Source organism: Apus apus, chromosome 6 (genome assembly GCF_020740795.1).
Source record: "Apus apus isolate bApuApu2 chromosome 6, bApuApu2.pri.cur, whole genome shotgun sequence".
NCBI lineage: Eukaryota > Metazoa > Chordata > Aves > Apodiformes > Apodidae > Apus > Apus apus.
The window spans coordinates 13,068,566-13,094,681 of NC_067287.1; the positions used below are offsets into that span (position 1 = coordinate 13,068,566).

The window sequence follows — 26,116 nt, forward strand, 5'->3', positions numbered from 1 at the left end:
GTTGTGGTCTGCGCACTCTCTTGGAAGTCCATAAATCTGAGTTCAGTTTCCACTTAACATAGATCTTTTGTTTATAACTAAAAGCTGCACCAATTTAACTTAAAATTAATTTTTTAACTCTGGCAAAAAACTTCATACAGAGGCATATTTCTGTTTAGGTTAAGCTTTTTCAGATGCAGTTCAAACTTGGGAACTTAAACCTGATTTACACTGCACTAGATTGCATTTGCAGATTTCACATCTGAATCCATTTCATTCATATTGAATCTATTTAATCTGCATTTTTAGTCTCCAGTCCCTACTTTCTGTGCCTATTTAAGTGTTAAGGTCTGTCCTGTTCATATGAAGAAATTCACATATTCATGGTAAAATGAGAAATGCATGTTTAGCTTTTACAGCCCAATTTTGCCATGAAACAAATAGTTAAAATCATCACCACACATGCTGAACTGCTTCCCTGCCCACTGAAATTACTACTGTTTCTCAACAGTGTCTTTCAAAATATCTTACAGTCTCTACAAAAGTTTTATGTAAAATCTAGGAGAGGAAAAGAAAGCAAAATACCAAATACTGATTTTAATTTAGTCACAGGCTGTTTTCTGCTTTAATTCTACCTCTTTGCCCTGGTCACACCTCCATTGTTCTCCTTTCCTTACATGCTGGCCACCCCACCATACGTTCTCCAAAGGCAGCCTGTCCACATCTTCGTGACCAAGATTTTTAGGTTTTGTCTCCATGCTTGCTCTCTCACTTTGCCATTTCATAGAGGGCCACCTTTGCTCTTCCAGGATAAATGAACCATACTTCTCACAATTTTCAACCTTTTCTGGGAGTTTTTGACGCTCCTTCAACATCTCCTTCACAAATTTCCATTCAACTGCAGCATTATTAAAAAAAACACAACAGCAGAAATGCAGTGTGGTTTCATCACCTTGCAGCCCCCTCCTTCACACACTCAGTCTGAAAGGCAGACATCCATAGCACCTTTCCTGTGGAAGCATGAAAATCAGTCTTCCCATCCTCAGCCTGAAGCAGTCATCAATGCCTGCACAACAGCAGATCTGCATTTCTTGAAGTCTTGTCCTCCCTCAGTCCCCATGACACAAGGCCTCTTTACTCACTTCCACTGCATTGTCTTTATTCCCTTCTTTCTATCCTGTCTCCCCCCAGTTCCAATTTCTAGCAAGGAGGATTGCGTGGGCCTGCACTGCCTCTCCTTGCTGCAGGATGATGACACAACATGGACACTTGGGCCTAGCAGGGTAACTTCTGAAGCAGCTTCTCTGTTGCACCAAGCAAAAGCTGCAGCCTCTGTCTGGCTTATCTTTATGGTAAGGAAGCTCAGCATGTGTTAAACACCTTTTTAGTCTTCTGTGAAGTGATCCTCAATATTTCTTCTACCCGTTATTTTGGGCCACCCTTCCTGTATGAGCCACAACCCTTTAGCTAGACCTTAACTTCATCATTCAAGTTGTCTTATTCACAGCAAGCAGTACTTGCAGATTCTTGCCACATAACCTAAGCTACATCCACCCCCAAATCTCTGCACAAGTGTAACATGGATCCCCCCTATAATGCCAGTAGGATGAATGTGTCATTCTGCTTGTCATAGTTCTATATATACAGCTTTGATCCACCAGTCCCCTACAGGATTCTGCTGCAAAGACCAATTGATCATTAGCTACATTTTGTTCATAAACTCTTTGGGAAAGCACCATATTTTGTTGTCTTCCTGTGTAGTGCCTAGAGCAATAAGGTCCCTTCACACCATAGCAGTGTTGATAATATATATTCCCAACTGTGCTAGGTGCTATACATACTTACAGTGACACGTAGTCAATTGGCACTACCCACTTTTTTCTTTGTTGCCTGCTGGTCTAGGTAACAGATGATCACAAAGCAGAACAAATTACCCTGCATTATATGATTTCGTGACCCAAACAGTTAAAGCCAACACACATTCGTAAGCTATTTCACTGGAAAAAACATAAGACTACCAACAGAAGTAATCTGAACCACAACAGAAAGTACAGGCACAGTATCATCAAAGAAATATTGACAGTAATTTGTAATATTTTCCAGTAAAACAGATTTTTGTTACCCTGTATTCTGCAGGCATCAAGATGTGGTATGATACCCAAGATATAGAGGAAAAAAGTTATTTTCACTAGGGTATATAGCAGCAACAGTAGCAGTCACACAATACAAAAAATTTGACCTCCAGTTTGCCACTACAGGGAGATAATTCCCCATAGTTGGGTTATCTACTCTTACCTAGTCTTTCACCATGGGCCTCTCCACAATGGACTGTGGAAATAACCCAGATATTCCTCTTTCCTTTATTAGATAACACTTATTAGGCTGCTTCTGTTTTGCTGTGGAATAAACATTCATAAACTCTATAACCAGAAGTGCCATCCCAGCAGCACACACAGGTACCCACAAGTTAATGGCACCTTCTCAGTGATAGCATCCCATCCAGGAGTCAGAGACAACCAAACCTCAGCCCTCTCACAGGTTCCTCTAACATAGCCCATGCAGACCACAGACTGGGCTGCAGAGGGCACCGCAGCACCCACAGCCCACAACAGGCCAGGAGCACTCCCACCATTCCCAGCATCAAGTACTGCAGCAACTGGCCAGCACTAGCTGGAGTATGGGTGAGTGTTATGTACTCACTCTTCCCAAACTCCTCCAGAGCATGAGAACAACTTCTCATTCTTACCCAGTGTGTAGATGTTTGCCAGAGATTAAAATAAATATTTCTGTGGTTTCTGTTAGCATCAGTTCAGGAGGATTGTCAGGTGCTAATGCTTGACATGGAAGCCCTGTCTGCAAGACTGCTTCTCCTTGCAGCTAATCTTTGTCTCAGGGTATGCTTGGGATTTTTCAGATTTTTGTGCCACTGTTGTTCTTCCATGGTACCTCTCACCCAAAACCGTTACATGACAGTCAAAGCAGACACCAAGAAAACCATCAATTCATTAGTTCTTGTGCTGCAGGAAAGAGGTTAAAAGCAAACCCTCTTGGTACCCAACCCTTCTTAGCCGGCTGCATGAGACCTCCTGAGCTGTGCAACAAAAAAAGATCTGGTATCACCTCTGTCACTAGAGTTACTACAAATTTATTACACTTTTTTCCCCACACACACCTGGAAACAGGAGCATAAAAGGTCTCACACGCTAGCAAGTCTAGCTCCACATCTCCAGCAGCCCTGCAGCAGAGGGTGTGACAGTACACCTCTGCCATCATCACTTCTTGAGGAACATCCCCATGGGAAAGGCACCTAAGCAAACAATTTTCTATTTGATGCTCTGATCACAGAAACAAAGCTTTCACTCTTCCTCGCTTCACACTGGCTAGTCACTGTATGAGAAAAAAAATTCTTATCTGAACTGAAGCAGATGCCAACTCCAGGCTGCTGCTTTCCTCAAAATATCCTGTTTGAAATACACCTCTTTTAGGCAGGGAAAGAGGTTTCACAAACACAGGGCTGCTTCTGAACCCATTACATCAGCGTTAAAGAGGAATTACTCCAGAAGAGGCAAAACCAGCATAAAACAAGCACAAGTGGGATAAGAATCACTCCCTTCATTTTAGTCTGTGTAGCCCTTTTTTCCCCCCTTACATAAGCCTCAACACGCTAAGTTCAAGGCAAATGCTTGCAATATTTCTATGTTATCCTCAGTAATGTGACAAGAGTAATTACAGAGTCCAGGGAAGCTAAGTAACACTGCTAAAACAGTGGGTGGTCTAATGGCTTGAATAGGCCCTGTGCACTAAGGCTGTAGTGGGAGTCCCCCAGACCCTTACTTTGTACCCTAGGCAATTGAACCATGCTCTGCAACACTGCCCTTTTTGTCTGGGACATCTTGGCACCAGCACTGCTTAGCTGTTTTGAGACATACCCAAGTTCTTTCAGGTAGTCTGTAAAGTTAACTCGCCCTTAAAAATTTTGTCCTTGGTACCCACCAGATTTCCTTCATTCTCCATTTCAGTTGAAAGGTCTAGTTCAAGCACAACGAACATTTTGCAAGGAAAATCTGCTCAGAGATAGCTATCCCAGGTGCACAAGCTTTTGCTGAGTACAGCATTATTTAGGATACTCTCTGAAAAAAAAATATCTTACTTTTACAGTAAAAGAGCCATTTGCCATGTGCAATGCACTGAAATACTTTGCCACAGCAAAGTCTGGTCTAAACATGTTGCTGGCCAATAAAAGGGGGGAAACACGTTGCCAGTAAACATTTGCGTGGTATGTCTTTGAAGGCTTCAAGGCAGACTAAATGGAATAATTGTGAAGACGTATTATTTATAATACAACAAATCTTCCCCACAAAATATAGGTCTCCATTAATCTAGTACCCAACTGCTTTTAAGTGCATTTTTTTAATGTGTTTACCCTGCTAAGGGAGTTTTGTTTTATTATCTCCATTTTGCATTTGGGGAATTGAGGTACCAAGAGATTAATAGATTTGCTTGAGGTTACATAGCAAATCTCCAGCAAAGCACAATTGCAGACCAAGTGTCTCAGATTGTTCTTCTTCACTGGATGTATCCATCGATATGCCAGGACACATTAAAACATCAAAGGTCTCTTGTGATGTGACTTTTTCATGTATGAAAAGAGACCGATCTCATGCAAGCATGCAACATTGTATTGGAGTCAACAGGAGTTCATATACTCACACGAAAGCTGAAGCAAGGTCTGGAGCCGTTGTTGGAATAGCCTCATTTTTCTAGCTATGCAGTGCATTCAACTCAAATTCACAAATACTTTTTTGCTGACAAAACCTGCTGCATCTGGCAAACGGGCTATTATTCACTGATAAAGATACACTGATACGGTCTTACATTTCACATACTACCTTCTGAAGTCAGATATTGCTTCATGACTCCCTCAAGCTTAGGGGAAATGCAGAAGGGTTCAGCTTTTGAAAGTCTGCCTCCATACTGAAGCTGCTGAATATGTTTTTTGGACCCTTTCTACAGGACAATCATTTTCTGAATTGGTTTGTTTTCCATCTTGACTTAAATGCAGAAGTCGAGAGACAATATCTGAATTTTTCACAGTATTCCACACCAGCAAGTCTATTAGGTGAATGGTTTTATGGAACTCAGTAGGAAAAAACCTCTCTATATATATATCCCCTTCACCAGATCTCCACTCAACCAACCTCCCTGGAGCTCAGATCTGTACTGCTCTCCAGAAAACTGGAATTTGGGAAACTGCAAGTACTCAAAGCCCCTCTCTCCTATTCCTCACAGGCCAGCTTAGTCCTCTCACCCAGTCATCCCTGGGAAGTAAAGACCCCAACCAGTGCAACTGGAATGTTGTAGCTTTCAAGAGGATGACATCCCCATTAATTTATTTTCAAGCTCTGGTTTAAACCTAAATATAAGCAGAATTTGAATGAGTAATAGGACTGATAGCAACAGAAGCAGGATACTCTGTGCCTACAGGTGCCCTTGTGAGCACATAAACCATCCCATAAAACTCTCCCTGTTCCACCACAAAAATAAAAAAGAACCAAGGGCTTTGCCTAAAGCATCTTGCCTGGGGAGTCATGAAAGCTGAGATTATTCACTTCCAAGACTAAAATCTCCCATAGGTGCAGCAAACTGGGTTGTACCACAGGAGTTTTATGGAGAACATGTGAGACCAGTGATCTGTTTCTCATCAGTGTGGACTGTGAGCCCACTCTAGCTCTCAAAAAAAAAAAAAATCTGTGGCAGAGCTCAGCAAGTTTGCTTCGCAAGTCATTACATTTAAGTCATCTAGCTCGTGGCTAGAGCAAGCAAGATTTATTTAGTCCTTAATGCAAAGCTGCCACCAAAGAGCCTGAGAGAAGGTTTTGTTCAGCAAGCAGGCACTACCTTTTCATAGAAGGGGCAGATTTTATTTTCCATTACAGATCAGGGATACACACGGTAAACAGCAGTAGCGCACCTCCAGGCTGCTCCGTGCCTCGGCTCACTTTGAATAAGGCTACCCCAGGGAGGGGAGGTGGTTCTGAGGTGAAATACAAAACTGAGGAACTTAGATACCCTTATCCTTCTTCACCAAGGTAAGCTCCACATGCAGAACATGATACTCTGCCTCCAGCACAGTGTCTGGGCTACTCAAGACACACTTGACAAGCTCCTACCCCCCCAATTAAAGATTATTCAGTATCAATTGTTCATCAGTGTTTTGAACAGCTAAACAATGAATTTTCCCACTGTCTCTCCTGCTAATGACAAGTGAATAAAGAATCCCCTGGGGAATTTCCCTTCATCTGCTCACGAGTGCCACTTCGCTAGTCACATTTATCTGACAAATCTTACAGATGGCTTGGCACAAGTTTGCAACAAGCACACCATCTTTGGAGCTGGGATTGGCTGCCCGAGCCACGCAACACTTCCTGTGGCAAATTGGGCAAGTCCACGGGAGAGCCCCGTATCAGCAGTCGCTACTGGAGGAAAACCCTTCGCAAATGTAAAGCTCCGTCCACTGCTGTTTCAGCAGAAGACACTGACGAAGGTGATGGCATTTCCGACACAGCAGCTGCCCCATGAGGGACGGAGTCTCTTGGCACAGAAGTCGTGCTCTGACCCAGACAGAAAGGTATCCTGGAAAATTACTCCCATTGAGTCATTTTCCTGCTGTGTTTGTGCTGAATGCCTTTCTGTTAAAGATGAATTTCCCCCTTTAAAATAATGGGGAAGACAACATAAAGACCCATCTGCAGACCACATTTTCAGACAGGTTTTTGTTTGTTTTCCAACATTGTCTGTGAAATGCTGCTTGAATCTTTCGAGCTCTTTCCAGATGTGTACTCTCCTCATACTATATACCCAACTCTAATTCCACTTTGAGAGCTGTTTGACTGAGACAAATGGATAGCAGGACTTTAAAACAGACACAAATAGTAAAACTAGGGCTTTGTACAATCCCATAGGTATTGTAGATGGGACTGTCCAAACACAGACCCGTCTAATCCACCCAGAAAATGCCCTTAAGACCTGTTCAGAGTCAGACTTTAACTCATAAAAGCCAGGAAATTCAGAGATAAGCCTGGATATCTGGACTGATATTCTGTCCTCAGTTCACCTTACTGAGTAAATGTTAATGAATGCATCTGTTTATTCCCTCTAGTTCTATGCAGGGAATATCAACAATCTGATATTATGGGAGGAGGTGAATTTTTTTCTCCTGTGTGTAGGAGTTGCTCAATATAATTTATTCTCTTTCACAATAAGACTTTACAGCTCCTCTATCGTTTCAGAGTTCTGAAGCTATGCATGGTCTGTCTTGTAAAGCTTCAGAGAAAAGGCCTTGAAGGAAAATCAGTTATTACAGGAAACAGGGCTGATTTTCAGTACTCCACAGCCTCTCCCCTCCATTCATATTAAGCTGTTGATCCAGAAGAAATCATCAGCCAGATCCATTTCACTGATGATCTGAACCCAGACCTTCATAGGCAACATGAGACCAAGTTCCTCAGTCAAGGCCGGAAGAGAACATAACACCTCTACAGCAATGACTCGTGTCCACTTGCTGCAACAACCTGCATAGCAGAGTTGTCACATGAAGTACAAGCAGAACAAGGGCCACAACAGTCCATCCAACCCAGAAACAGTAGAAACAAGGCAACCACTTATTTCCCTCACATTTCTGCTAGCCTCCAGCTATTTTCAGATCAAGGTATTTCCTAAGCCAGATGTGGTTTCTAGGTACTCAGTAATCCTCCATACATTTCTTTACACAAACTTGTCCAGTCATCCATTGAACCCTAAAAAGCTTTTAGCCTCCACAGCCACCTTTGGCAGTGAATTCCTTGTTCTCTGTGCAACTTCTAGGAGACATCTCCTTTTGTTTGCTTTGAGCCTGGATTCTACTTCATTTAGTTACCTTAACTGATGTACTGCCACAGAACAAACAGTCCCCACTCACCTTCTGACCACTGCTGCCACCTTGCAGAATTCACTCCTATCCCACCAATATCTCCTCTTCTCCCGTCCAAGGAGTTTCAGCCTAATTGATTGTTCCTTACATGGAAGCCATTCAGCTCAGCATTTTTAAGCTCTGTTCTCTCTCCTAACTATTCCAAGCTCTGCTATGACCGAGATGAGCAGTCCAGAGCAGTTTGGTAGTATATAAACCATCTCCTTTTCCTTCCAAGCACCTAGTATGACCCTTTCACTTCATACTCAGGAAACTGTCTTTCTCACATTAGAGGCAGTATGAAGCAGCTAAACAGCTTGTCCTTAGTTTTACAGGAAACCTGCAAGACAGCAGAGAAGTGGACCAAAATGTCTAGTGTCTATCAACACTTGGGAGTCTAGTAGTAATTTCAGACGTTGAACCTTAGCCTTGGCAACTTCACAAATTCCAGTTTGGACAGAGATCATTTACAATTTTTTAAATTGTATCAAGCAGTCTTAAATTCATCTATATAGTTATGTGCAGCATTACTTTTTTAATCCATCAGTGATAGATACCATGACAAATATATATTTTGAGTTGCACCACATTCAAGAACACATCTACACTTCCAGGTGTGCTCTGAGCAACACAGGTCCCAAAGTCCTGATGCTGTCAATCAGGATAGTACAACTTTGAAGTCAGCTTCCAGCAGAAAGGTCAAACAAAACTCATAGCCAAAGCCATCTTTACCCACCTTTGCTCCCATCAGCTGTTGTTCTTCCCCATCTCCAAAATACACAGTACAAATAAGTTTAGCCTAAGCAAAGGTTTCTACAGCACAAGAAGACAAATGTAGCAGAGACTCCATGAAGTTTGCTATTGCCAGCTAATTTGATGTAAAAGATATGCAGATACTATTGTGATTGGCAACCCTACAAGCCCATAGGATAGACAAAACTTCTATTTATGACAAAATTTATCCTTGGTAAAAATGGCACTATTCCATTAAAATCAATAAGGTTGCACCTGTGAACGCCAACTGTGAGTTGAGTCCATGGTTCTCAAATGATGTAAAGTGCTTCAGGAGGAAAGAAAGATGCTATATTTAGGTGCCGTATTATTGCTATGTAGACATTTTCATAACCCCTAATTATGGGGATTTTTTTTTTTTGCAAGCTCTGTAGTATTAACTGGATTGGATAAATATATAATTAGAGAGTGTTTCAACATGCACACTCTTGATGCTAGAAGCTTTATCAGCTCTTTCTTTCCTTCATGATCTGTTTTGCTTTTCTTTTAAAGCTGTTTCTATCAATTATGGCAAGATTTACTCAGAGCCCCAATAAAGGGTCACTGCAGACATCCCAATAGAATAGAAGAGAGCTACATTTATGTTCCAGAACTCTTCTGTTTCCCAGAAAGACACCTCTGTGTTGTCACTGTGTAACAACACTGCCAGAAGCTGATCAGATGGAAACCACAACAACAACAGAACAACAGCTACAAAGAACTTTTTAGATGTTCCTTGACCCCAAACTGTTTATAGGCTGAGGGTTCCTACTCCAACAGCTTCCACAGATGATCTGTTGCCAAAATCTTTGTTGGATGCTGCTCCTCTCTTCTGCCAGTGGACAGAAAGGAAGACCCAAGGAGGTTTTTAATTTTCTGCACTGTGCTAGAGATGTACAAATCGCTTCAAAGACTTCTAGATCAGAGGTAGATACAACTCTGGCTAAAAGAGCCACCACCCTAACAAATTACTAAAATGTTTGACTGGAAAAAAGCAAGTTACTATTTTTTCAGCATCCTGCTTTGTCAAATTAAAAGATACCATTAACATTAAAATCCAACTAGTCTGACAGGAGTGGAAGAAAAAAAAAAAAAGGAGTAGCACAAACATTTTCCTTTCTAGGTGTTGATGAAGCCAGTATTACCCTTCATTGCTAACCAAAAAAGCCTTAAACAAATACACTTCTTCTCACTTTTCTGATCAGGCATGGCCAATAAATTATTTGTCAGATTCTTTCAGATATGTTTACGAACTCTTTCCTCTTACACCAGCTTACGCCCAGTTAGAATTTGAAAAGCTAAATTACAAGTATAAACACTTCCAAATACAAGTTAATAATAGAAAGAATTAAGAACATTGTTAGAGTGACACGATACGGATGCCATATTATTAAACAAACGGCTCACAAGGGTATTATGACATGAGTCATAACGCCTGATGCCATGAACATATTGCAGAAAGGAACAATAGCTGCTATCACCAGCTACGGAGAGACACAGAGCACGATACTGGGAGCTCAACTGCTGACTGATCTAAAGCAAGGGCTTTGTCTACAAGCCAACAGGATAAATTGACACCTGGTGCACATGGGTGCAACTGAACAGAAGCTCATGGAGTTGCAGCATCTTCAGCTAAGCTCTGACATTGCACCGGAAGTACTACGGGCTTTGCTCTGTGCAGTTTTGCAGACTGTTTATGACTGTGATTGACTGGGGAATTCCGATTTGGTAGGATTTTGAATCTGCTTTCCACAGGTGTGAGTAACTGAATCTGGCCCTTCATTAACACCAACAGATTTTTAAGCCCAGCAAGTCACAGACCACATCTGAATGGTTATGGTGTTCAGCATCTTCACAAGAAAGTCTACTGGAGACAGAAAACTGGTGGTCATCACCATGCAGATGGGTTTGCCATTCCTTATGTTGTACCAAATAACTGTGGACTGCAGCTGGTGACACTAAAGAAAGATTACTGTAAGAACTCATACATCCCCAAGCCTGATAGACAAAGAATGGAAACTAATCCTGGGGTGCACTTACACTATACACTTCCCATAATCAAACATCTATTTATGTCACACAGTAGAAAAAGCTTTCATTTGGGGTAAAACTTAAACATAGCTTTACTCTCCCTGCTTGACGCTGTAAACCACTCAAGGAGATATGGTCTGGAAGCCAGTGTTCTCATGTTGTTCACACGTCTACAGTCGTAAGGTGAGAGGGGGAGGTGGGGGCAAGAAAATGAGGACAATATAAAGGGAACCCACCCATAAAAAAAAAATAGGGCTTGAGTCATTGTCACAAGCTGTTAATGTATTGATTGGAATGCTGTGGTGTGCAGCTACTACGAACAGTGCCAGCTTAAGACCTAAGTCTCTGTGTCTATCACCCAGCTAATAGGAAAAACTCAGCACAGAAACCAAGGTGGGCTCCACTCTACCCAAGTGCCCCCAGCAGCTCCCAGTATAGGAAGTGTGGCCCAGCCCAGGACACCGACTAGGGCACTACAATATTCTGGCTCTTTCTTAGCTTTTACAGCAGCATGGGAGACCCCTGGCAGCTGTCCTAAAGGCAGCCTCAAGGTTGCTCTGAACTGTGCTAAAGACCAAACCAGTTTCTGAACAATTTCAAAACATGGGTTGAGCAAAAGTGGTTTGCTGCTCTCTCTTGGATGTGGAGCTGGCTGGAGCAAAGCCACATCTGAGAACAGGCTGCCTTCTCTTCAGCCATCAAAAGGGCACCTACATACTATGTAGGATGAGGTGCCTAAAAGCTAAGAAATCTACTCAAAACAGACAGTAGCTACACCGCATTACTTCCAATCTATCATCAAGATCTCTCTAAATACTTCTTATTACAGAGGCATTAACACAGCATAAGTTGATTTGCTTAAGGAAAGCCTTGTGTTTCTTGTTTGTGTGTGTTTACATATAAATTGCACACTCATCCATGCAAACATGCCACCCTGATCAAGCCAAACATACACAATGCACATAAGACATAAATAAATACTTATGAGTCACTGATAACCACCTCATAAATTACATGGTCTCACAAAGTATCACTGCTAAAGATAATTCATACAATTGGATACAAAATACACATATACGACTCTCATTAAGACAGATAAGAGTTGTTTGTTTCCTTTAACAAGAGCCCAAGGCCTTAATTGACAAGGTTCTGAATTATTTATTTTTTTTTAAGCTTGGAGTCCCACAGGAATGGGTCAGTTCCAAAACCTGACCCAAATACAAGTCTTAAGAGACCAACAGAGAACATAACGAAAGATGGGACAGGGGAGTCTAACAAACCAAGAGCCCAGTCTACTGCAGCATACAGGAGCCAGATCTAGTAGTATTTAGAACCCTTTAGCCTCAAACAGATGTCACAACAGCATCCACCTCTCCTACCTCACTCCTGCTGTGCCACCAAGGACCGGCTCCCCCATCACCCAAGTGAGGAGCTAAGCTCCAGCTGCAAGAAAGCACGGCCACTGCAGTGCTTCCACACCCTGTGACAAACTCTTCTGTGGGACCGGGCACAAGCCACCCCATCAGGCAAAGTAAAGAGGGACAAGATTGGCCCTGAAGTCTCCACTTGGGCAAAAACTAAATGCCACTTCGGTACCACTTGACCAACACAGCCCAAACAACAGCGTGTTTGTTTTGCTGACTCATAGGTTTAAGCTTGCTCCACAGCCACATCTTCTTCCCCATTGGATACAATAGTCATCTTCATAGCTCTTATTATAACATATTGCAGCAATAATGTGCAATTATCCTCAAAAACAAAGCAAAAGCTCAAGATAAAAATAACAGGCACTGAGCGCACTTACCAGCTGGAGGAAAGCAGTGAGGCAGCACAAGCTGCAGCCTACTACAGTGCAACCATTTTAGGGCTGCAGCTGCCTCTCCCTGGTGGAATTCAAAGGCTGGCCAGCAAGAAGACACACTGGAAGGTGGACCCTCTCCAACAGCAGGTCTAAAGTGAGGAGAAACTGGCAAAAGCCAGACTCTGTGGAGCTACCATTAAGCAGAGCTATGCCTCAGCTGGGGGTCTTTATGTTTTGCAGCTGCGTTCAACGATTGCATTTGGGTCAGGCAGGAGCTTGAAACACTCAACACCTGGGAGAGGCAGTCATTTCACTAGGAGAGGTTCACCAGGTGCAACCACAGCTCTCAATCAGGGTCTTCCTTGATGGTGATGGGACCTAGGGACATCAATACACCTCTCGGATTTTCTTCTTTTTTTCTGTTTTGCTGAATATGCTTATTTTGACTTTGCCCACAACAGACTCATATACTGACCCCTCTATTTCCAAGCTTTCACAACAATGTACCCTGAGAGCAAATTATAGTGAGGGAAAGGAACAGTTTCAAGGACCAGAATGAGGGAGGCAATGAATTTAGTAAAAGTATAGGCTTAAAATTCTCAGCAGCAGATCACAAAGATGGTAAATCTGATCAAGCATAATGAAGCTGTACGCACATCTCAGGTTTCTGATCACTTCTCAGATGGATCTCTCAGGTTATACGGTGTGTGTGTGTGAAAACTTGACATCTCTACTTTGTACAAGGAAGACTGGTTAGAGCTGCACACATTCAAGGAGGGCCTCTGTTGAATAGAATTGGCCAAATCAGATTAAAAACCCAATATCTATGATGAACGCTGCAAGCTGCCTGCTTGGAGAGGTTTCATTGATGTGAACCAGAAGTTCCTTGCATGTGGTCAGGCCCTAAATTTGATACTGGAATTTAAAAACAAATTAAGATTCCCATGTAATATTGACTTTTTTTTTTTTTTCCCAGAGTAAAAGATTTTACAGCATGGAATGCTATATGCAGTGGTTACATGAGTCCAAGTAATTGTACCAATTATATAATTTGATATAATTGCACTAATTACATAAACACATAATAATGAAATATAAGTTATTCCAAGAGCTAAACTGGAAGAACATTAAAGAACCTAAATCTGCTCCCACTTATTCTAGTACAAATCAGAAACAATTCCCCTGAAATCAATGAAGTTACCCAAATAAAATTGGCCCCTACCATTACAAACATTCAGGTAAATCCAGCTTTTGGATTGAGGGTACTGACTGGGCAAGTGAATGAAAGCTATTGGGGTATTTTGTACTGGCAGAGAGTGCTAATTCCTGGCCAAATTCCAGCATACACAAGGAGATTCTGTGTTCATGACCAGGTTAGGTATCTTCTCTTGTTCTGATCTGCCATGCAGCAGCTGTGTGGTTTGCTAAATGTTTTAGCTGCTGCTCCCAAAGCAAAAGAAAAAAAATGAAAAAAAAAAAAAGAAATACTGAGTATGAGCTGGGCCCAGATTCAGGTGTGTCTTTAGTTATATTGGTGCTAGCTTGTATTACATCTGTAGACTTTAGGGGGGCTACTGCGGGGTGACACCAGTATTAACAGAAATAGACTCACCTTTTAGACAAAAGTTTGCATTTCTGATCCATTTTTTCAAAACGTTCTTCAACCTCTCACTGTAGAAACCACTCCAAACAAAAATCATTCTTAAGAGGGATTAATTCAGTGAGGGGTTTCCCTCTTCTCTCATGGCAGGGGGAGTGTGGCAATTAATTTCAGCTGCTGACTTCATCTCTCACAAGTAACACAGCAGAGAAGGTGAGAGCTGGCAATTTTGGAATAGGTGTCTGTGTGGAAATACGTGATGTATGCAGAGTTAATCCACCGAGTGCTCTGTTGCACCACATCGTGACAGTCACCCCGTTCACACTGCCGTCATTAATGCCAGTGGGAGGTCCCAGGAAAGGGACGGGGGTTTTGCCTGTGTGACAAAGATTTTCCAGCTGCAGAGATTGATTCTACCACATGATAGAATACAATGATTTAGCATTTACAGAACCAAATTCAAAGCCTGTTCAAAGAGACAAGAGAGAGGCCTAGTTACTTTCGGGGAGGTATGGACCTGACAGAGACAGTTTTGTAGGTACGGAACTTAACTTAGCATAAGGTAATGAAACTGGATATAAAATTTTATAAGGATGGGAATGACGGATGGGAAAAAAAAAATGCACCCAAATCTTCAGCCATCAAGTCTGAGCATCTCACTTTTCACTTTGTCTGCTTTCAAAAATGCAGAAGGTGGAAGCTGCAAAATAAGGCTTTCCTGCGGCCTTCCTGCAGCACCCCTGCGAAAGGCTGCCATGAGCAGCAACCTTGTCACATCTCTGAAAAATCAAGACCAAACTGTCTCAGATTCATCTATCAAAATTAAAGACCTCATAAATTTGATTTCACTTGAGCCTTGGAACTCTGTGTGACAGGTTCCTGTCAGAAGCGGGACGCGGGCTTACCTCCCTCTCTGCGGCATGCACAGAGTGGGGACTCGCTCCATACTGCAGAAAACTCCAAGCACGTTCTGTTCATGTCGATTTCCAGAGCGTGTTTCACACAAAATAAAAGGACTTGGGAACCTGGACTATAATCCAGCTCTTCCCCCTCCCAGATGATGCTCCTTACACCACAGTGATTTGTGCTCCTCCTTGTGTTTCTGCCCCATGACTGTCAGGGCCACAGCTGCAGATGGGGGAGCAGGGCAGGCAGGGGAAGAAAGCTGTGAATTTTTTTACCAAGAAAAGAGGTGTTTTTTGCCAGCTCCTGTGACAAGAGTTCAGGATCCCAGGCTTGCTTGTGGTTTTGTAGTGAGCTGCAAAACTCTGTGCACTCAGGCTCCTCAGTCCCAGCCAGCCCGAGCTCATGCCATCCTGGCTGCTGGCAGCTCCCTGATCCCTGGAGCTGCAGGTCCAAATCCCACACCAAGATTCCCTGCCCTCCTCCTGGGTGAGCACAGGAGTCCCAGTGTCCCATGCAGGGCTTGGCTTCAACCCCAGAAGTCAACCACTTTCAATTAAGAATGAAACCCGACCAGACCCAGCCTCCGGGGCCTTGCATTTCAATGGACAAGATTTCTTCATATATCCCATTTTTAAAAGTGCAGCCCAGTCTTCTTAACAAAGACTGTGTCATATTAAGTAAAATGTGCCTTCAGACTGAAGGGACATGTATTTACCATTTCAAGGGGAAAGAAGGCTGCTAAGAGATGAAGCAGGAGCAGCAAGCTGTGGCTTTGACAATAAATGTGCAGTTTGAGGTGGTAAGAAAGCTAGGAAATATGAAAATAATTTGGTCTGGTGGACAAAGTCCTGCACAGCAGGTTGTTAACACAGCCACAGCAAGTTGCTCCTAGAGGTCTCCCAAAACAAAGGTGTTTAACCCCAACACCTGGCTTTGGGGAGGGGTGGGCAAAGCTAAGCTTAAATGGGACTAGTAACTAGAACCCACCATTATTTGCATGAACTTGCTTCTTCAACACTTCCAAGGTCTCAGGGTCAGCTCTAACGTTTGCTAAGTCAACAGAGGTCCTTCTGGCAGCTTCAGCTGGCATTTGCTCAGGTCTCCAGGAGGAAGACTTTATCTGTGAAGATCAATTAAATCAGTATCTGGATATACGAGCAGCTGACAAGAATTTTTGCGGATGTTTGTCAAAATTTGGGGGTTTTTATCAGTAAAAACCCAAACTCAAAACTACTCCCCTTGTTGCCAGTTAATTTATCAACAACAAAAAAAACAGAACAAAAAACAAAAGTTAATCAAACTTAGCATTGACCTTTTTTCCTGGAAGTGCTTTCCACTTTTTTTTTCTTCTTTTTTTTTTTTTGACTTCTTGTGACCGATCAGGGAGTGACCTAGATGAGAAGTTACATTCTTACACAGCAGGTGAACCAGGAACTTGCTGTAAATGACCTGCAGGTATGCGGAACAGCTCCGTTCCTGCGCCCAGATACCTCTCACTGATGCAGAAAGCAGCAGATGCTTACACGTATAGACAGCAAGAAAACTAGAGTGTCACATTTTTAGGATCACAGCTGAGCTCTCAGACAAGGCTTTCTGCAATGACTAATATGACCACGGTCTAATGCGACAGTTTGCTGTCTGCAGCCGCATTCAGTCCCGAAAGTCAGCAAGTTTCTCCAGATGTTACACACTGAAAAAAAAAAAGCAGAAAAAAAAAGCAGAAAAAAAAAAGCAGCACATCCAGTTTTCAATCTTTTTTTATTTATTTAAACTGTACACAAATGTAAAATACTTCAACAGCAAATCTAAGTGAAAATTGTTTGGTTTAAATTATTATGGAACAGAACCTAAAAGGAACTTTATTAAATAAACATAAAAATTGGATTTAAAGGATGCACATATTGTAATGTAATCTACAATAGTCATTTTTTTTCACTCTACGTTCCATGTGCGTATGGTATAGAAAAGACACTGAATAGAACAAACAGAATTCATTTTGTACCCTGAAACAATTGGTAGGCCTCGTGAGGGATTGCTCAGTACGACTACATGATATATGATGGCTTTGCCATCTCATAAAAATTATAACTAATATGTTGGCCTCTTTGGTTCCAAAATTTATGTATAATACATTTAACTGTATTCATTTTTTGCTGCTATAAAAATAACATTTTTTTCAAATGGCAGTTTTTGACTAATCATGCAACTAAATCAGTGCAAACATTAAAAGCAATCATTCGCTTTAAAAAAGAAGCAAAAGATTTAATTTCAAGTATAAAAAAATATAAAAAAGTCATATCATAAGTCCAGTTTTGTCTAGTATGGGTCAACACTTTAAATTGCATAGCTCATGCGGCACCTGTTTACCTAGATAGTGAGCAAAGATAAGTGCACTATCAAGTACCACTTTTCAAGGCATTGAAATTTGCAAGTGCTATTATACGTGCATTCAAGCAGTTTGCAAGTGCTATGCTGTATCATTATTTTCTGATCTTTATGGCCATCCTCGACACCTCCTGGTAAGGAAATTGAAAGCACTCTCCTCCCTCCTCCTTTCCAAGACTTGTTAAAATGTTCCTCTCCTGTTATTAAACGCACTGCACTTTTCAGAACGTCTCCACTCTGTTACTGTCCCTCCTCTTTAGGGTTCATTGGTTTAGTCGTCGTGGCAGTTGCTTGTTTGCCCGTCCCCCACATAACATGTCCTTGCCGAGTCCCCTATTGAAGAACACAGATTGCAATTCTGACTTTTCGTTCTCCAAACAGTGAGAGATGCCAACAGTCAACTCAGTCCAGTTACAGTATTGGATCCCCTTTTCCAAGACACGGCGGGTAGAGCCATCCATGTGTTGCTGATGGGCAGTTATAGCATCCCATCACGCCAGCCCAGCTTGTGACTTTGCAACAGTCAGATGTTAGAAATACAGAAGTTGCTCACGTGTCTGTCCCCTTTTCTCTCTCTCTGATGGTACCACACTGTTCCTTACTGGAAGTGCTGTAGGAAGATGTGGGTATCCATGATGTTTACATTTAGATAAATTTAAATTAAGAGGAAATTTTTACCTCCCAAGGCAGGTGTCCTGCAGCTTCCCTTTAGACCTAAGAGGTGATGGTCGGCTCTTTCTTGCTTCTTTTTTTTTTTTTTAATTTTCTAAGTTTGGTCATTTTGACACCTGCGTGCAAGAATATGTCGTGTTCTCGCAGTCTGTGCTTTTGCCTGAGCAAAGGGAGCTCATTTCAGTGTGACTTCACCGGCAGGCGGGGAAACAGCTGCTCAGCCGTTCACTCGTACTGGCAGGCATTTAGGTCTGCTGTCACTGGTCACTGACTTTCTGTGCTCACGTCCCTTTTCCGAGCTGCCTCATGTGTGTGTCTGTGTGTCTGTGTCTCTGTGTGTGCGTGTGTGTATGAGCGCGTGTTTGTGTGCGTGCCCACGTTTCGTGTGTGTGTCTTTAAGATATTTCATAGCATTAACTTACAAGTGGTAGAATATATAAGTGTCCAAGATCCACAAACTTCCACTGTCCTGACACAAAAGTGAAATGATTTTTTTTTTCTTTTTTCTTTTTCTTTTTTTTTTTTTTTTTGTCAAACTTTTCCACAGTGACTTTCCAACACTGATGCCTGGATACACAGTGAAACTTCCTCCAACACCATCTCGTACGGGAATGTTTCTCTCTCTCTCTCGCCCTCTCTCGCTCTCCCCCCCAAAAAAACACACCTTAAATCAAGCACAACCACATTCTTCCACAATCATATTGGGAACGTCCCTTTTCACAATGTTGTATTCATCATCAAAGTACAGCATTGACATTGTGCTAAGTTTGGTTGGAATGCAACAGGAGTTCACGGTGCCCGGGTTCAGCCCCCGCATTCGGTACTGATTCACGACAGCGGTGTGAAAGGAAGAAGCCGACCCCGGGACGCCGGCCAAGTAGGCCGGGCAGCTCCCTTCACAGTAATTCCCATAGTAACCTGATGGTGCTATGATCCAGTCATTCCACCCAATGAGTCTGAAGTCAATGTAAAACTGTTGCCTGCAACATAGATTGGTCCTGCCATCGCACTCCAGGCCTCTTTTCCGGATCCTGTGTTTGTTATCGGCGAGGCGGGCTTGCACCACTAAAAAAGGCCGGTGGGATTCCTCCCCGGGGTCCACATAAATTGGCAGCACTGAATACTCTTCACAGCCCTCACATTGAACATCCAAGTTCAGTCTCCTTTCTCCTCTCTCAAACAGAGCCTGGATGGCCTCTGTCATGGGAAAAGTGTGCCAACCACTTCTTTTGAGATCAACTTTCTTTTCAACCACATTCCACTTGTTGCTAGTGTCCGGGTCTTGGAAATAGACTTTGACTCTTACTTTTCGCCTGCTGCCTTTCTCTAAGACATATGGAAGCAGCTTCAAGTAAAGCCACAGGCTGGCTTGAACGACAAACAAGTTCTGGTTCCCTTCATTCGAGATGAAGAAATAGAGGCGGACTCTAGATGAGGCCAGATCGTCTGCAAGATAAGGAGAGATCAGCAAGATTAAGTCAAAAAGGAAACGTTAGCTTGTGTGCCAGTCTGGATTGAGGGACAATGTTAGAGCACAGCGGATCGAGAGAGCGGTGACGGGGCTGTGCTGGCCAGAAGCAGGCAGTGAATCAGATATCCCCAATTTGCAATCAAAACACATTGAAAAGGGACTTCCCACAGCAACGTTCACCAGTGGGCTGCAGTCGGATGTGTCAGATCCACACACACCCTGAAGAGCTCTCCAGAATATGCATTTTTTCCAGCCACCAGCTTTAAAGACACTACAACAGCACCTTGAAAAGATCGGCATTCGGACTCCACCATCTCATCGGTTTAAGAACAGTTTTAACTTTCAGCTACCTGCCAGTTCTCACAGGGAGAGCCCTTTCACTACTGAACAACTGAAATGCCAATGCCAAACCAGGGATTTTGTTTCGATTTCCACATATTCTCGTCGTGGTTTAACAAGAGAGGATTCATGAGACGGAGAGGAAAATTTTCAGTAACGTGCCTGCTTGTCCAACAGATCAAGCTAACTCCCAGTTACTCTGGTAGAAGATCTGCTGTTATTAATCATTTCAATCTTTGGTTTTTTTCCCCCAAAACTCTGAACTCCCGTGCAAGGCAAGGCAATGAAGTAGCTGCTCTCGCTGCAACGCCATTACTGACTGTTCTCAAGAAGCTTTTCAGTGACACCAGATTTATAGGAGTGAAATTGTCACTGACAAGCAAATGTCACCAAATGTCTGACATAACCCCTTATTTGTAAACACAAGAGCCTGCTGCATTATATGTTTCAGAAATACTAATGGTCCTTCTGCAATTTTGTACCCCAAGTCCTACCTAAATTTGGTGTAGGTGATAAATGTGCAAGCTGGCCTTTACGGCACAGGCTGTAATTCTGGTCCTTGAATCAAAGCCTCACAATCACTATTTTAAATGATTGCTGGAAAAATATTTTCTTATCTCTTCTTATCTGACTTGCTTCTTTCTATACAGAGCCAAAAGCACTTTTTTTTTTTTTTCCTTTCCCTAAGAATCTTCACTATTTTTGTCAATCTCTGAATGGGATTTTTTGTGAAGCCGGTGTCTTCATTTGTTATCCTAGATGCCTTTCAAATGTGCCTCCAGGGGCAATTTGGAACCTTGTAATATTTCAGGGACAGGAATTTTTCACTGTTTGTGTCTACATTTTACATAAAGTCTATTTTGGAAGTGTTACAAAAACCAGCAATTAATTGAATACCAAATGGAAGCATGAGCCCACCCCAGACCTCCCAACAACAGCCTAATAAACCCAAAACGGTACCTAAGAAAGCCTTTTGCATGTTAGTAAATACAAAACTTCTTTATAAACTGTGGTGACAGTAACAGAAAAAGAACAGTATGGTGTTGCTGCACCGATCCACATCACTTGTGTTGTGTGAGATTGTGTGTGCCCATAAATTTTGTATGTGAATATAACAAGCATATGTATAATGCAACAGATCCCATAGATACTGTAAATGTATATGCCTTTGGTAAGTGGGAGGGTAGATAAAGAAGATGAGTGGGCAGCATACAGGATAGAAAGAGATTTATTTTGTGGACAACTGATACATAGATGCCACAGGAAGATAGAGAGAGAAAAAAATGAACTAAGCAATAGAGCGATGAAGGAAAGGAGAGATGGACAGATTCACAGGAGGGAGCTAATTTGCAGAGTGATGGTGTGATGGCCAGATGTGCAAAGTTCATGAGCACAGCGGTTGCACGGATAAACTGCTGGAAAGCTACACCGACGGGATTCAGTGACACATAACTGCAATGGCTGGACAGGACTGAGATGGCTGGTACCGTGGGGATGGATGGCACAGTTAGTAAACGGACAGACAGACAGAAAGGAGACAGACACACTTGGTAGGAGGCTGTACACAGTGGACAAAAAGACAAGGCCAACACTACGAATGAAAGCTAAATAAATGGGAAACGAACAGAAAGGGAGGACAGGCGAAGGCAAGCCTCAACAGACAGATGCATGCAGTGAGCCAGATGAACGTGCAGGGCAGGGAGACGGAGCAAGGGATGCAAAAGATGGAGTGGGACAGGCAGAGGATGGACAGCGGGACGCATGGGGACAGAGGCAAGCCATGGTGCAGGTGGAAGGGCAGCCGGAGGGAAACCGGGGACATGAAGGCTGCAGAGGGATGGAGGGACACAGCCAGGGGATTTGCAGGACACAACCCGAGGACAAGCCCGGGCACAGGGACACAGGCAGAGAGGATGAGAAAGAGCAAGCGGGGCCAGCATTTGAGGTCGTGGGGCAAAGGAGAAAGCTGCAGAGGTGGAGGGCATGCGGGTGAGCCCAGCAGCCAGGTGTCCGTAGCAGGCAGGGACAAAAGCAGGGTGCAGAGAGGGCCAGGCAGCGGGGCCAGGCAAGGGCGGTCAGGGAAAGTGCCCGGGGTCAGGCAGGGGGACAGACAGGACAGGCAGGAGGGCAGGCAGGCCGAGCGGGACGACTGAGGGAGGTCCAGCAGGGGGATGGCAGGGGCGAGGCAGGCCAGGCAGTGCAGGGCAGGGGCCGAGGACGGCCGGGCAGGGGAGAGCGGGCGGCGGGGGCGCGGGGCTGGGCGGCGCCCACCTGTCTCGGCGAAGCTGATGATCTCGGAGACGGGGTCGTGGGCCGGGGGCCCGGCGCTCGCCTGCCCGTCCAGGCTGGGGATCTCCACGCGGCCGTCCTCCCGCACCTTGCCGGCGTGCAGCTTGCGCAGAGCCGTGACCATGGCCGCCTTGGGCACGGCGTGCGTGATGTTGGGCCGGTCCCGCATCTGCAGCCGGCTCAGGATATGCCTCTTCACCGCCTCCAGGAAATCCCCGTCCACCTTGCCCGGCTCCTCGGGCCGCCGGAAGCCGCAGGAGGTGCATGTGTCCTGCGGGGAGCCGCCGGCAGGGGCCGGAGGGGTCGGGGTGGCCGCGGCGCCCAGCAGGAGCAGCCCGCAGGCCAGCAGCGCGGCCAGCACCCCCCGGCGAGCCGCCCCGTCCATGGCGGAGGAGCGGGGGGCCGAGCTGGGGGCCGCCCCGGAGCGCCGCAGGGAGCCCGTCTGCAGGCAGCGCCGCTCCCTGCGCTCCGCGGCGCGGAGGGGGCGGTGGCAGCCAAGCCGGGGGGGCCGCAACCGCTCCGCGCAGAGGGGGAGCAGGCGGAGGGAGGGGGCGGCCGGGGAAGCGGCGTGTGCCGCCTGGGAGGCGGAGGGGGGGGAAGGCTGCACACGCAGGCACCGAGGGCGAAGTTGGGGGGGGGGGGTTGGGGGGGGTGGGGTAGGGGTAGCAGGCTTGGCGTGCACGGAGAGCCCGGCTCCACGGGGGAGGGGGACGGCAGCAGGTGAGGGGGTGGCTGCGGAGCCCGGGGAGGAGGGAGGGGGAGCGAGCCGGAGGTGCGAGGGGAGCCGGGGAGCAGGGGGGAGGCGGCGCCGCGCTGCCCCGCGGGCCCGCGCCGCTTCAGAGGGGCATCCCCGGGCGCTGCCGCTCCTGGTCCATCGCTCGCTTCGGCAGGTCCGGGCGGGCCGCGGAGAGGAGCTCTTTAGTCCAGCGTCATTGAGGGGGGTCAGGGAGATAAACGAAGCAGATTTATATACAATCCAATTTATAGCCTGGAAGGAGGGGGGGTGTGGGGGGGAGAAATGCCACTTGTACCCCCCCGCCCACTCCGCCCCCGCAAGACAACAATCCACAGGCCGTGGGTGCAGGTCTTTCAGCAGGTCGGCCCCGCGCCTCTCGGTTGTCCCCCTTCAGCGCCCACTGCTTCTCAACGTGCCATCAAAGTTGACCCGGAGCATAGCTGGGGAGGGGGTCGGGGGCGGCGGGGAAGGGGTACGGCGGCTTGGCAGCTCCACAGTTGCGAGTCTTCTCCCCCCACCGCCCCGCTTATTATCAGCGAGATGCTTTTATTTTCAAAGCAGCGCGGAGGGTCCGGAGTCCGGCGAGGATGCTTCGGCGGCGCCCGGCGCGGCCCCCGCCGCGGGCAGCGGCACCGCACGCTGCGCGGCCGCGGAGCGGCGAATCGGCTCGATCCCGGCGATCCCGATCCCAGGAGAAGCTGCACGGATCCACTCGGTCAGACCAGCTCTTCAACTCGCTCCCTCGCTCGCTCTTTTTAAACAATATCGCCCTTGTTGGTGGTTTGGGATTTATTATTATTATTGTTATTATTATTTTAAGTGTGATTTTTGTTGTTGTTGTTGCTGCTGCTGCGCCAGTTAATCTGTCTCCCTTTCTCCCTCTCCGCGTCTTTTTGATCTTTCGCTCGCCTTGTGCTGGCTTGAACGCTGTGTTTTGTTTTGTTTTGTTTTTAACGCGTCTGATGTTCCCTGTCGGATCCGCAGTGGAAGGTCTTGGGGAAGCGGCTCGCTCCTCGCTTATCTTCCTCTGATCTCCTCCTGCTAATTTTCCCCCTCTGCAAAATCACGACATTGTGGCACTTTCTACTGAAACTTTTATACAGGAGTTAAAACCACGTGGGAACTCCAACCTATAACAGAGACGCCATGGGTTCCTCACTATTTAGGAGATTAAGTTAAGTCTTTTGCCCCCTGGGCTATTACAGTAACTTCCTGATGTGGAAATATTAACTATGCTGTTTCTTTAACTCCCCCCGTCCCCTCCCTCCCGGTTCTTCCAAACACACCCACCGCACACCGACCAGCGTCCCAGTCCCGTCCCCCGGCAGGACGGACGGACGGACGGACGGCTAACAGGAGATGCCTGGGCCCCCCCGCCTCCCGCCCCTGTCGGGAGATGGATGCCACCCCCCACCCCCCGGTGTTCCTTCCCTTTTAAGCACTTGAAAGAAGAAGTCATTCGAAAGTTTACCGTCGAGTGGGCTTTGCGACGGGGCGGGTTTCTGTTTGTTTGTTTGTTTGAATGGGCCGGGTAATCGGGGCGGGTGCCGGGGATTGTGTGGGTTTTTCGTGGGGCAAGAGGGACGCGGGCGCAGAGCCTGGCGAAGACAGCGCGGAGTTGGCGGGGGGGGGGGAAGAGAAGGCAGCCGAGGAGGGCAGCCGGGAGGGGAGAGGGGAGATAACGGGAAAGCGTTGCTCCCGCAGCCGCGGCGGGAACCGGCAGGAGTGCCCGCCCTGCCCATACCCTGAGAACGGGTTTTCCTGCACTCCTCCGCGGGGCAGCCCGGGGCTCTGGGGCGGCCGTGCTTTCCCCCCAGCCCCACAAGGGTCAGGAGAGGTTCCCACCCTGCTCCCCTCAGCACCCCAGCCCGGGGGCGAGCGGTCGGAGAAGAGGACGGGAGCCCGCCGCGCCTCCCCAGCACCGGGCAGTGATAACGAGCCGCGGCGCTGCGCGCACCGCCCCCCGAGCCCGGCCGCGCAGGCACGCCCGGCGCCGGGCACCCGCGGAGGGGCAGCGTCTCGGCCCACCTGCCGCCCCCCCCCCGCGCCGGCCCCGTCCTGCCGCCCTGCGCAGCAACCGCGGCCGCTGCGCGCTGCCCCGCGGCCCTGCGCGCCGCCGGGGGAAGGCTGGGCCGAGGGCGCCCCCTCTGGGCCGCGCGGGGAAGCGGGCGGGGGGGGCCGCGCTGGAGCCGCGGGCGGCGGCCGGGCCGGAGCTGCGCGGGGCGGGGGCCGCGGCGCTGCCGCTCGGGCGCACCGAGGCAGCGGCGGCCGCAGCGGCGGAGGGCCGGTGCAGTGGGGGCGGAGGTGGGGGGATGCGCAAACCGAAGGCTGGGTGCTGCCAAGAGGGCAAAGGAGCGCCTCGGGCTGAGCCTCCTACAAGCCAGGGGCGGGAAGAGGGGGGGGGGGGGCTGTTCTAATTCTTTTTCTTTTTAAACAAAAATAAAACTTGAAGAATGAAAGCAAACCTGAAGACCTTAATCGTTTTCACTGAGCCGAATGCTGTCTTTCAAAGGGCAGCAGAAGCAGGACCCACGCATTTCAAACATGACAGCAAAGAAGCCCCTTCTGTTCATTTCATTTTTTAAAAGAAGAATAGAACTTCTTATATATTCCTGGACTGGACGCACATGAGGTCTGTTAGTTGTGTCACTAATATAAGCAGTGCAGGAGCTTAAAAAGGGTCAACTGGAGGATCAGCTCATTACTGTGATTTAAGACTGGAAGGGACAAATGCTGTTCTCATCATAAATATTTTCTTTCTTGGTCTGTCCTACAAAAGGAAAGACACTTAATGCTGTGCTTAAAAATCACATTGCAATCCCGATCTGATTGTTCATGTCCATTTTGCTATAAACACAGTCTATCTGCATACACAGCACTGTAAATCAAGGGTAAATCCTCAGTATCACTGGAGCTACCCTGATGGGAGATCAGAATTAGATACAGTATTTCCTCCCTGCCAGTAACAGGTTTTTCATGGAAAGCCTGGAATGTAAAAAAAGAAATAATGCTAAAAATCCAATCACTCTGACATCCTGTGAGCTAATAAGAGCACGTGAATGCAACGAGCTTAGTACTTCACAGTAATTAATTTGACAGTAAAGAGCTAACAAGAAAACAACCGGCAGAGCAGTGATGACTGCTTCATAGAGGTCACTGTCAAACAAGAAATAGGTGCAAACACAGTC

At 46.1% G+C, this 26,116-nt stretch overlaps 1 protein-coding gene across 1 annotated transcript; it reads right to left on the reverse strand.

Moving 5' to 3' along the window:
• Positions 1-16,775: 16,775 nt before the first annotated feature.
• Positions 16,776-23,194, reverse strand: INHBB (inhibin subunit beta B). Its single transcript, XM_051624142.1, has 2 exons — positions 22,175-23,194; positions 16,776-19,539 (listed from the first exon to the last, which is right to left on the reverse strand). Exons 1-2 carry the CDS (start codon positions 22,575-22,577, stop codon positions 18,764-18,766), a joined length of 1,179 nt encoding a protein of 392 aa, XP_051480102.1. The 5' UTR covers positions 22,578-23,194; the 3' UTR covers positions 16,776-18,763.
• Between the last annotated feature and the right edge of the window lie 2,922 nt (positions 23,195-26,116).